The sequence below is a fragment of the Gekko japonicus genome, unplaced genomic scaffold, assembly GCF_001447785.1.
Source record: "Gekko japonicus isolate JY-2015 unplaced genomic scaffold, Gekko_japonicus_V1.1 scaffold150, whole genome shotgun sequence".
NCBI lineage: Eukaryota > Metazoa > Chordata > Lepidosauria > Squamata > Gekkonidae > Gekko > Gekko japonicus.
This window is the reverse complement of record NW_015160839.1, coordinates 1680214-1692537: the sequence shown is the minus strand read 5'-3', so window position 1 is coordinate 1692537 and position 12324 is coordinate 1680214. Positions and strand designations below refer to the sequence as shown.

Genomic DNA, 12324 nt, shown 5'->3' with positions numbered 1-12324 from the left:
GTGCTGAATGCCAGCTGAAGGTGTGTGCAGTCATCATTCATACCCATGAAGAGAGGGGGAGGAGACCACCCTCCCTTATACCACATCATACGACAATGCTAAAAAAAAAATTAAAAGTGCAACGACAAACCACAGTCCCGTTAGAACAATTGAAACTTCTCCGTAACCGTTCCGAGATGGGAGACATCACAGAAACCAGTAAAATCAAGGCAACTGGAAGATTGCAATTTCTCTTACTGCCGTGGAATTTGCTGGAAGGCGACCGGGGAGGGCCAGTTCTAAGTGGCGGGTGCAACTTGAACTAAGCAAGTCGGAGGACAAGGACTCGTGTCCCCCTCCCTGTGACAGTGTCTTCCTTCGCCACTGTTGCCACCAACTTGGCCCCACAGTCAATCAAGCTCCTCTGTCGGTGGGGGGGGGGTACAGGAGAATCATGTTGAGAACCGAAGAAGGGCAGGAGAAGGGAGGAGGAACGACAAAGTACATTCACCAGGAACGGCCCCCCAACCCTTGCCAAACTGTCAAACCGAGAAGACGGAAGGCAGCCCGCCAGCCGAGCCTTCCAGCAGGGGCACCCGTTGCCCGAGAGGATGCGGTCCCGGTTCCAAAAGGAGCCTCAGGAGGGCAAGTGAGTGAAGGGAGACCAGTGAGGGAATCCACCTGAATGTTTATTTTGGAAGTTTGCCCCCTTTTTCCTCTCTCTCTCTCTCCCTCTTTTTGGTTTAAGATGTCCCTTGTTTCTCCTCCTCTCCCCCAAGAGGAGCCCCCATTCCATGAGACGTGGCAGGAACGGCAGGTAAACAAAGTCCCCCAAAGACCTCAAGGAGACGCCTGTCATTTGTGGCGCTGGGAAGACTTCCTCCTTTTCCTCTTATAGAAGCAGCAGCACCTGCGGCACAAAGAACAGAGGGGATCAATACTGGGGGAGGGGCCTTCCAGCAAGCCTTCTCCTTCCCCACCGTGGGACGGGGATGAGCCGACAATGTCACACGCATGCTCCCCCCCCCAACCCAAACCACCACCACCACCACACCCCTGCCTCAAAACAAACAAGGACTCAGAAGGGGGACATGTTGCCCCAACAATCGCCATTATGACTGTCCAAAGACTCGGAAGAATTACTAAGCACCATTCCAGCTTCCAGCAAGCTTGCCTTCCAACAGCTCACAGCCTCTGACCAGCAAGGCCCCCGGGAGTCTGAGCCCTTTCCCACGGGGCAAGGAGAGCTTGCGGAATGGCCCATCTTGAAACAGGGAGGTATAAGAAGACTAAGAAAGTGGACTGCCAGGTCTGGACAAGAAGGACCCCTATACAGATCCTAAAGGATGGCCGACAGCTACTGGGGGAAATCAGAGGAATGAAGAGCCTTCTTGGGCAATGCTGGTGAAATGGGCAGAGCACTAAAGCACAGGCAAGGGGAAGGGCGTGCTGAGAGAAGCCACTGTGGTGCTACAGGCAACCAGTTAAGGGGCTGAAGAGGAGTGCGGGGGAATAACTCTGAAAGATCCCACGACATCTGGGACAAAGGACTCTGCCCTCAAGCGAGACTTAGGGTGGAGATCTGGAATTTTCAAAGCAGCAGACAAGGAATCGTGTTTGGAACAACATGGCCAAAGCATACTGAATAGGGCAGCAGAGATTCTTACCTACCAGTTTCTTCCATTATGAATGGATCGCTAAAGGTTTACTATCAGATTAAAGCCCCCCCCCCCAAGAAAATTCAATGGTAAAGGTGAGAGACACAGCCTTGAAAGGCCATTCTAAGGCCACCATTCCCGCCTTCCTGTGCCATGTTTGATTAAAAAGCCACTTCAAGATGGCCTGTTCTTGCAGTCCATATCTAAAGACAGAAGAGATTCTGCGTAACTGAAACCAGTATGGTTTTCCCACTGGCAGGAAGAGCTAGAGGAAACCCAGAGTTCTCTGTATTCACCCAAAATCTACATCAGTACATCTTATGTGTTTGGATCTTCTACACCCTGATGGGACTCTGATTTTGGTAATACCCATATGTATGTAAATAAACAATTACAAAGAGGATCAGACTTTAAAGGATAAAAAATGGACTGCCTGAACACTGAAAACTTGATCAGGAAGTCCCTCTCCCAATTACCTGACACAGAGAGCTAAAATACCCACCCCCTTCTTCCCACAGAACCACCAAGGCCTCTCTCTCCCTGTTTTGCTTAATGGGTCTTGGGAGGCCCTCTGCTGTCCCCCCCCCCAAACTGGGATGCACCAAGACACAGGCCGAGAGCTCCTGCTTCGAATAGATTTCATCAAACAAGCAAAAGACTGTGTGCCACAAATGTGGAGATATGGACTGCAAGAACAGGCCATCCTGAAGTGGCCTTTTAATCAAAAAAGGCTTGCACACAAAAATATATATACCCAGGATTGAACTCTGTTGGTCTTAAAGGCGCCACTGGACTCAAACTTTGTCCCACTGCTTCAGCACGGCTACCCACCTGAATCTAATATTGCAGTGGGTAACCACTGTTGCTGGCGGGCATGCCAACTGATTTTCCTCATCCTGTCCACGCAGCACAGAGGTTTTGGGTGCCTCTCTTCCTCCCCAGCCCTTTTCCCTTCTCTTCGAACAGTGGTGTGGGACTATTGCTGCAGCTTCCTGTTTTTGCCCAGGCTCTTGAAGATGGCGGTTCCTTCCTCCAGAACGTTGGATGCATCTACTGGTTGCGTGAAACAGTGGTCCCTTCCCTGTTCTGGTGGCCAGTGAGGAACCGCACACTTCTTCAGATACTTCTAATTTGAGGCAGTGTGCATGCACACAAAAGCTTATACTTTGAATGAAACTCTGTTGGTCTTAAAGGTGCCTCTGGACTCAAACCTTGTTCCGCTGCAATATTAGTATTTTAACAGCCAGTTTCCTCTGGTGCGACCCTCCACACCTAATACTGAGAGATGCAGGCCTTAGTCACATCGCTAGCACTGCAATCTCTGCCTGCGGGCAGATATGAGCACAGGTTATCTTCTATAGCAATTTTTTAAAATGAGGAGCATGAACAAAACTGGGAGACTTGCAGTGTGCCCATCCAGTGTGGATCCCATTTTCTATGAGAAAGAGGCTGTGTCTACTATGGAGATCAAAGTGAGAGAGATCTGAACAGGTGTGCACCTACAAACTCTGGTGGGCCTCTGACATCAGAAAGGAGGGCACTCAGACATGATCCGTTCCTTCCCCGAGAAGGGCACCGTGGCCCGACGGGAGGGAGAGGGGAGCCCCTTTATTGGCAAACTGGCTTTTCAGAAGCTTGCTCTTCAGGAGTTAATCGCTTAGCCATCTAAGCCACCTCACTTCCCAGGCCTGGTCAAAGGATTTCGGGAATTCATAGGATGTCTATTTACCTCGGTGGAATGTAAATACAAATACAAGACTTAATTCTCCAATATTAAACAGAGATTTATAGTTTGAATCTTTGATGTATATGTTGTTTAATTGGGGGGGGGCAAAACACGTGGCAGAGAAACAACTCGACATATCTGGGTTTCGACATGGTGTAATTTTTAATCAATGATAAAATGAAACAACAACAGAAGCGAAGGAAGCTCTTAATATAGACGATCTGCAAGCCCCCCCGGGAGAGGCACTGAAGCTAGGGGTGGCTTATGCTGTGCGGATGGCCTCCACTGAAAGATGACCCGGGCTGGATGGTTGACAGAACCCGACAAACCAGTTTCTCATGAGAAGCCTGGAGTGGACCCTGCGTGGCCTTCACCTATGAAATGAATTTGTCATGAAATGAAGCAAGGAAAAAAAACAAGAGTTGTGCAGGGCGAGGGGATAGACAAGGTCCCTCCTTCCAAGCCCATTCCCCTGGCGTTCACCATCCCTGCCTGCACACAACACCCTCTGGGGCCATAGTTGCTACGGGAGAGGCGGATTCTAATGCAAGCTGGCCAATGGGCCCAAAGGGTCACCACAAGGTAATGATCCTCCTCACATGAGAAAATGGGAAGTTTGCTGGTTATCCACATCTTGAGCAATGTTAGAGAACCTGAGGGTTAAGAAGCGGTAACTTGAGTTCACCATCGGCAACACCTTTACAAGACCACTTTGCCGTAGCACCAGTGAAGGGAAACCCCCAATTCTGAGCTTAAGTGACGGTGATGCTGCATATGACGCTGCTATATACAGAGTCAGACCGCTGGTCTGCCAGGGTCAGTCCTTGATATCTGGATTGGCAGCAGCTCTCCAGGGTCTCAGACTGAAGTCATTCCCATTGGCCACTATCTGATATTTTAAAATGGAAGATGCTGGGGATTGAACCTGGGACCTTCTGCATGCAAAGCGGACTCTCTACCACAGAGGTATGGACTCTACCCTGCAAATCAGCCTTAAAACAGTGCAAACTGCTTCCGTAACATGGTAGTCAATGAACTATCAATGAACAAGACATGGGGCTGTGGAGGCACAGCCCATCCTGCCCAAACAAACGGCCATGCCCGTGACCCTGTCCGACTGCACAGGAGGCTTGGAATTAGTGTACCAGTTATGATCAAAGGTCAACAACACAAGTAAGCCTCGGGCCTATCTATGAATGCAAACAGGTGTGCAGCCCTGGGCAGGTAATGATGCTGGGTGCGACAAAAAAAATAACACATGGCAGAAAACTAGCATTTACAAAACTAATTTGATTACGCTGAGAATGTCAGCCTATCGATTCAGCACTCAGTGACCAAGGGAAACTCATCATATCAAGAGAATGACTCTTCAAGGGAGATCTCAGAGTTGGGGGCAGTAACGTGCAGTCAATAGCAGTTCAGCTATTTCCAGCATGGTGTTTCTCAAGTAATGTGGGTGGGGATCGGGGAGTGCCAGTTCTAGGTTGGAAAACACCTGGAGATTTGGGGGGTGGAGCCTGGGGAGGGAGGGGTATGGGGAGGGACCTTAGCAGACTATCATGCCAAACATTCCACCCTCCAAAGCAGCCATTTTCTCAAGGGGGGGGGGACTGGATTTATACCCTGCCCTTCACTCGGGAGTCTCAGAGCTGCTAAAAGCCTCCTTTCCCTTCCCCTCCCCACAACAGACACCCTGTGAGGTTGGTGGGACCGAGAGAACTCTTTTGAGGACTGCTCTTTCAAGAACAGCTCTGACAGAACTATGGCTTGCCCAAGGTCATCCAGCAGCTGCGAGTGGAGGAGTGGGGAGTCCACGCACTTAAGAAGAAGAAGAGGAGATTGGATTTATACCCAGCCCTGCACTACCCAAGGGAGTCTCAGAGTGGCTTACAATCTCCTTTCCCTTCCCCTCCCCACAACAGACACCCTGTGAGGTAGGTGGGGCTGAGAGAACTCTGACAGAAACTGCTTTTTTTTTCAAGAACAGCTCTTATCAGAACTACGGCTTGCCCAAGGTCATCCAGCCAGATACAAGTGGAGGAGTGGGGAATCAAACCCGGCTCTCCCAGATTGAAGTCCACGCATTTAACCACAACACCAAACTGCAGAACTGATCTTTGTGGTCTGGAGACCAACTGTAATGACAGGAGATCTCCAGGGGCCACTTGGAGGTTGGCAACTGAAGTGGGAATGGAGTATGGAATTGTCGTGGATCTAGCAGTAGGGGGACCTGAGCTACAACTATTAGACTTGTTAATATTCCGTGTTCCATAGCCCATGACATGACCAGCGGGCAAACCTATGAAAACCAAATTTGTTTTTTTCTGTTTGAGGTGCGGGAGGAGAGGGGAACCAATTTCAAGGCACCAGAGAATGTCACAAGATGATGGCCTAAAAGTGTGGTCTTCACCCTTTCTAGACTAGAACCCACAGTGCTGCAGAAAAGCACATGATGAGAAAAGTCACGTGACATCACAGTAGGGTTTGCCAGGTCCAGGCTGGGTGATGCTTGGAGATTTGGGGGTGGTGGAGCCTGAGCAGGATGGGGTTTGGGGAGGGGAGGGGCCTCACTGGGGTACAATGCCATAGAGTCCACCTTCCAAAATGGCCATATTCACCAGGGGAATTGATCAGATGCCGGGAGAGCAGTTGTAACAGTGGGCGATCTCCAGCCCCCCCCCCCGGGGATTGGCAACCCTATATCAGAACTCTGCACCAAACTGAGACCTCGGCAGGGTCGAGTCCAGGACTGTGGGCAACAGACTGAGCAGGTCTTCTGTTACGGAATCCCAGGTCTTCCAAAGGTCCCTCTCTTCCACAAACATACCTGGCTCTCCTTTAAGAGGGCTTTCATCCCCACCACCACCACCATGGGATAGATTTGACTTCTTTTCTCTCCCCCCCTTAAACCTGGCACATTCAGGCTAGGATGCGGCAGGAACTACAACGTTGCTGCTCATTGCATCGGGACAGGTAGGGTGGGTCTCCTCTCGGTACAATGTCCGAAGTAGCCTAAACCACCCCCCACTCACCCCCCAAATTAGCTCCCCTGCTTCTGTAGTTACAAGGTTTCAGCACCGACTGCCACCCTCCTTCCCCAAAACCCCAGATTACAGGAAGGGGACTATCTGGCTCTGCAACACGCTAGAGGCTCCCCTGCCTAGAAGGGAGGGCCCTGCTGACGTCACGTGGACCTCCCCAGCTGTGGCAATACCAAGGAGGGAGAGTCCACCAACCTCAGTCGCTGCAACACGGCTAACAAAAACAAAAAGACAAAGGCTGAAACGTGGCCAGAGCAGGGGCCCCCAATGTGGTGCCGGTGGTGCGCCATGGGAAGCACCAGCACCCCTCTGGGTGCCCGCCAAATGTTTTTAGAAAGTGGGTGGGGCTTTTGCCCAGCCAGGCTTCTGGAGAGCTGCTGGAGATTTGATTGGCTGTGCGGATTCTTTTCAACGTTGCTTTGGCAGCAGCTGCCGCCACAGCACATGGGATTGCTGCTGTGTGACTGAAGGGATGCTGCGTCAGCCGTTTTGTGGCTGTGCCCACCGCGCCGCGTCACAATCCCAAAGGTGACCGGAGGCTCAGTAAGGCTGGGGATCCCCGGGCCAGAGGATGGCTTTCACAAGAGTTCCGTCTGCCACCATTTGGAGGGCAAAAAAAAGAGGTCAAAGCCAATGCTCCCGCTAAGCTGCGGAGAGTCTCGTGAGCAAAAGATCCTACTTTGTGAGCTGCTGGCATCACAGCGGTGAGCGAGCGATTTGGTTACTGCATACATTAGTTTGCTCTGGAGCCCTCCTACCTGAGCTAAGACAAAAAAAAGTGTGAGCTGGAGACTAAAAACCTGTGAGCTAGCTCACACTAACTCAGCTTCGAGGGGACACTTGTCAAAGCTATGAGTGACTCCCGTAAAAAGGTGCATTTTTAAAATATTTCCTAGCTCTGAGATGCTCGACCACAAGTTAAAGTCTAGGTTGGTTTTCATTTTGAAATAAGAGGAATGTCAACTGCAAGAGCTGTGCCCTTAAGGAGACCTCCTTGTCAAAATCCACCTCCCCACCCCCACCCCCCATCACTGCCTGTGCTCAATCTGGCCAACCGTCACCTACTCTGATTCACTCCCCCTTCGGTGTGGACTAGCGAGAGCGACTCACCACAAGTCGAGTATTTTCAGGCAGCTACAGAGAAAATGTGAAGGGGGGGGAGGAAAGAAAGACAAATAAAAACACAGAAAAAGGAGGAAGAGCCATTTATCGTTCAGACGCGAGATGGGGAAGCACGGCGTGGCAAGTCATGCAAGCATGCAGTGCCGATGGGCAGAGCCACCCGCCAGGGTCCACCTGCCTGGCCGCATCTGGTCCCACCTGAGCCTCCTGCAGGGAGCCTGGAAGATACGCTGTGACTGGATGGATGCAGAGAACAAAGCCAGACCAAGCCTTTTATCCCTCCCCCAGAATACTATGTCTAGAGGGCATCCAAGGAAGCTGATGGGCAGTAGGGTCAGGACGGACAATAGGAAATACTACTTGACACAGAAAGTGGTTAAAATGTGGAATTCGCTGCCAGAGGATGTAGTGATGGCCCCAGGAATAAACAGCTTTCAAAGGGGATTAGATCGATTCACGGAGGATAAGTCTATCAATGGCTTTTAGCCATGGTGACTGAGGAAACCCTCCACGTTCAGAGGCACTAAGCCTCTGAATCCCACAGCCAGGAGGCAATTTCAGGGGGAGGCCTCAGCCTCTATGCCCTGTTGCTGGCCCTCCAGAGGAACTGGTTGGCCCTTGTGTGAGACAGGATGCTGGACTAGATGGACGATTGGTTTGATCTAGGAGGGCTCTTCTGATGTTCTTAAGCTCTCCTGACAGCCCAAGACAAAACTATCTCACCAGAATCTCACTGCTGAAGAGAGTGGGCTTTAAGGGTTGGTTGGCCTTTGGAGCAGAAGAGGTTTCCAAAAACCTTCAGGTTAGAGAACATACCTGGAAAAGTTTCCAAGGAAATGCTGAAGGCAGTAGTTGAGAAAGGCCTGGATAAAAAGGCCTCAGGGCTTTGATGGGACTGGGCAGCTGGTCAACACCCTCTGCTTACCCGCCCAGTTTGTGATCTGAGGAGGAGGCATTCTCCCGGCCAGCTGGCCCAAGTGCTTTGGGAGCAGTCAGGCTTGCTGCAACCACAACCTCCCTGTTATTTCGCTTTCAGCATTTGCCGAGAAGCCCTGACCTGGCTGGCATTTAGATGGGAGGTCTCCAAGGAATACCAGGGCGGTGACACAATGGCAAACCACCCTCTGAACGCTTCTTGCCTTGAAAACCCAATGTGGTCGCCTCGCCATAAGTCAGCTGTGACTTGACAGCAAAAAAAAAAGTGCTGAGAAGGCCGAAGGAACGGACTTCCGGACTGGAGGGGGCTTTCGACCAGGTGGCGAGGACAGAGACGGCAAAGAAAGAATGCAAGGGTAAGCAGGAGAGAGGAGGACTGGGGAAGAAACTGTTAGCGAGGACTGCAAAAAAAAAAGCAGCAGAGATGGAGAGGCTGCCATTTCAGGACTAGAAAAGAGAAATCTAGAGTGGGACACTGGAAGGAGACAGAGGGATTTAAGACAAACAAGAAGAAGAGTTGGTTTTATACCCTGCTTTTCACTACCCAAAGGAGTCTCGGACTGGCTTACAATCGCCTTGGCTTCCTCTCCCCACAATGGATACCCTGTGAGGTAGGTGGGGCTGAGAGAGTTCTGAGAGAACCGTGACTGGCCCCAGGTCACCCAGCTGGATTCATGCAGAGGAGGAGTGGGGAATCAAACCCGCTTCTCCACATGAGAGTCAGACGCTCTTAACCGCTACACCAAACTGGGGATGGAGCAAGACAGGACACCCCCTTGGCAACTGGAGGTATGTTTTTCCGGAGGAATTAGCCAGCAAAGAGACGGTAATGGTTTTTAAAATCATGGAACAGAGGAGACAAGGGGCGGATCTCGGAACTATAGAAGAGGAGGCAGTTGGAGCATCCAGAGGGCAGGAAAAGGGAGGCCTCCCGGTTTACCGGCAAGGAGGGAATATTAAGCCCGAGCCAGTTATGGATGTAGCAGTGGTGGAGTTGGGTGGCGCGTACACACACACGTTAAGCTGCCTTATACCTTTGTTCCATCTTGGTCAGGCTTTTCGACTCCAACTGGAAGTGGCTCTCCAGAGTCCCAGAGGTCTTTTCCATCACTTCCTTCCTGACCCTGAACTAGTGATACTGGGGCAGGGACCGAACCTGGGACCTTCTGCGTGCCAAGCAGAGGCTCTGCCCCTGAGCCACAGTCCCTCCTCCACGATCAGTAACACTACTCTCATTTAAGTGGCTCAACAGGAGGCGTGGGAGGCGGCCCCAGCAAGGAAACCAGAAGAAGCGGACTGTTCAGTGGCTGACGGCCAGGGCGGAAAGATGGATGTGGGGATGTGACAGCATTAAAATGGCCAGCCACAAAACAAAGCAGAAGCGGAAAGAGCCAACAGCCAGGCTTTAACAGGCAACAGAGGCAGAGAAATTAAAGAATAAGAGAGCAAACAACAGCGTTAGAAGCACAATTATGAAGCAAGGATATACAGAGGAGCCCCAAATACGGTGAGATGGAGATACAGAGGAGAGGAGGAGGTTTTTATACCCTGTTTTCTCTTCCCTAAGGAGTCTCAAAGTGGCCTTTCCCTTCCTCTCCCCACAACGGGCACCTTGTGAGGCAGGTGGGGCTGAGAGAGTTCTGAGACAACCGGGACTGGCCCAAGGTCACCCACCAGCCTTCATGTGGAGGAGGAATCAAACCCGGCTCTCCAGATGAGGGTCTGCTGCTCTTAACTGCTGCACCATGGAAAGTTTGCTAAGGGTCAGTTCAGTGAAGCTGATTTGGCAAAGAAACAGGGACGAGAGCAGCAGAACAAGACGTGAAATTCAGGATGGTGAAGGAATACGCTGAAGGAAAACCAAAGGATCATCAGGAGGAGGACCTGAGGGGGGAAGGGGCCAAAACTGCCAGGTCTCAGAACTCTCCCAACATCTGCCGCCTGAAAGGTCCTGCAACTGGAAATGCCAGCGACTTGACCTGGTGCTCTAACACAGACCTGAAGTCCCCAAAGGAGCAGGGGGTGATTGAGCGGGAAGGCAACATCCTGATTAGAAATAAAAACTGAACACGGGTTCTTTGGTGTTGCCAAGTTTAGCGTCCAAGTCACACAAACACAGGTGCCGCCTGATCCGATCCAGAGTGAGTTGCCCATTTCTGCACAGGATCGAACTCTTAGATAACCGCATGACAATGAGGATCTCTTGAATGGGGGACCCTGAAATCTCAGGCAAGTTGGGAAACCTCCACATACCCAGGTCATACAGGGCAAAGGTGACAATACAATTTTTTTTGGGGGGGGGGGGTTGGGAATCAAGCATAGAGGATGCATAGGGTTTTGGGTAGCAGCCAAAAAATCCTTTATATTAAAGAGAGCCTAAGGAGAACACAGTTTTTGTTTCCCCCTGGAAGAAAACTTTCTTCCCAGAACTAGGAGACAGGATTGGGATAAATGGTATTTCATCTCAGGAGGAGGAGGAGGAGAGACAGAGAACACCATCTCCCTCTGATTTTTAGGTTCGAGTCCAGTAGCACCCTAGAAACCGGCCAAGATTTCCAGGGTATAAACTTCCAAGAGCCAACCCTTCCCTTTGTCAGACATGAGTAGGAATGGAAATCTCGGAGTCTCGTTGCCCTAGTCAGAAGATGGGAGGGTTGTTGTACAGAGTGCTTGCAAAGGATGCAGAGGTACCATTCCATATTTTATGCAGCTTTATTAGAGCAGAGGAGAAATGCTGGGGGTGGGGATGGGAGAAAATTAGCATCTGTAGTGAGATCAGAATCCTGTGTCCCTATTTAGCCCTGGGAGGGGTCCATTGTTCTGAACGGGTAAAGGAACCCCAACAATCTCACATTGTCATTTCCTCTGGAAGTTTGTCTGAGGCCTTTACAAGCATTCCTTGCAATGCCCCTCCCACCTTCAGAGTGGGATGCAAAGACTCAGAGGTCTCCATTCCAACTAGCATCTGACAAAGGGAAGCATTGACTCTCGAACGCTTATCTCTTGAAAATCTTTTTTTTTTGTATTTTTTGGGGGGGTTGGTGTATGTGTGTGTACGTGTCACATTGACCTCTGGTGACTGACCCCTACTGGGGGCCTGAAGGATATTCAGAGAGGTGGCTGAATACAGCCTGCCCCCACCTCCCGACTGCTGGTATTCCAAGGAGGTCTCCCATCCAAGTACTTGCCAGAGTCGACCCTGCTTAGCTTCCGAGATCTGACGAGATCGGGCTTGCCTGGGCTATCCAGGTCAGGCTTGTTGGTCTCTGAGGTGTGACTGGACTTGAATATACATGTTCTACTGCAGACCATCACATATCTCATTAATACTGCAATCCTCCATACGCATGCATGAAATTCATTAGAGATTTAATTCAGAGTAAGCATGCATGACTTGGGCTGAAGGCCAGCAGTACATTCACTTGGGGACACTCTTGATTCTTTTAATTGTCTGGCCCTGTGGTAAGGTAGGCGGCCTAAACTCAGCTTATCTGATGTCCTGCTGTCAGAGCCAATAATGATTTTTTAAAAAACCTTTTTTGCACAGTAATGTGTTTCGGGGAAAACATTCTCTGGAGAAACCTGCAAGCACTGACACCCGGCCTACGGGAAAAACATCTGTTGGAAGCCAGTCTTGCTGTTCACCCAAAGACCTCCGAGCAGTCAGAGAGCAGCCAAACCGGAGGATGGTTTCACAGCTGAAAGAACCTACAATTACCCCCTTCCGCCTACAGACAGATCCTACGTGCCAACAAATGGACAAAAACTAAGCCCTTAAGTAGAAAAGAGCAAGAGGCCAGGAGCACCTTAAAGTCTAACAAAACGTGTGGCAGGGTACGAGCTTTCGTGAGCCATTGCTTAC

General features: G+C 50.6%; 1 protein-coding gene across 1 annotated transcript in view; it reads right to left on the bottom strand.

Annotated features, from left to right (window-relative positions):
- Nucleotides 1-813: 813 nt before the first annotated feature.
- The window catches only part of CSNK1G1 (casein kinase 1, gamma 1), a 37620-nt gene continuing 26109 nt past the window's right edge, over nt 814-12324 (bottom strand). The window contains exon 12 of the mRNA XM_015418770.1: nt 814-889. Coding sequence (XP_015274256.1) covers nt 835-889 — 55 coding nt within the window. The 3' untranslated portion in view covers nt 814-834. The remainder of the gene's footprint in view (nt 890-12324) is intronic.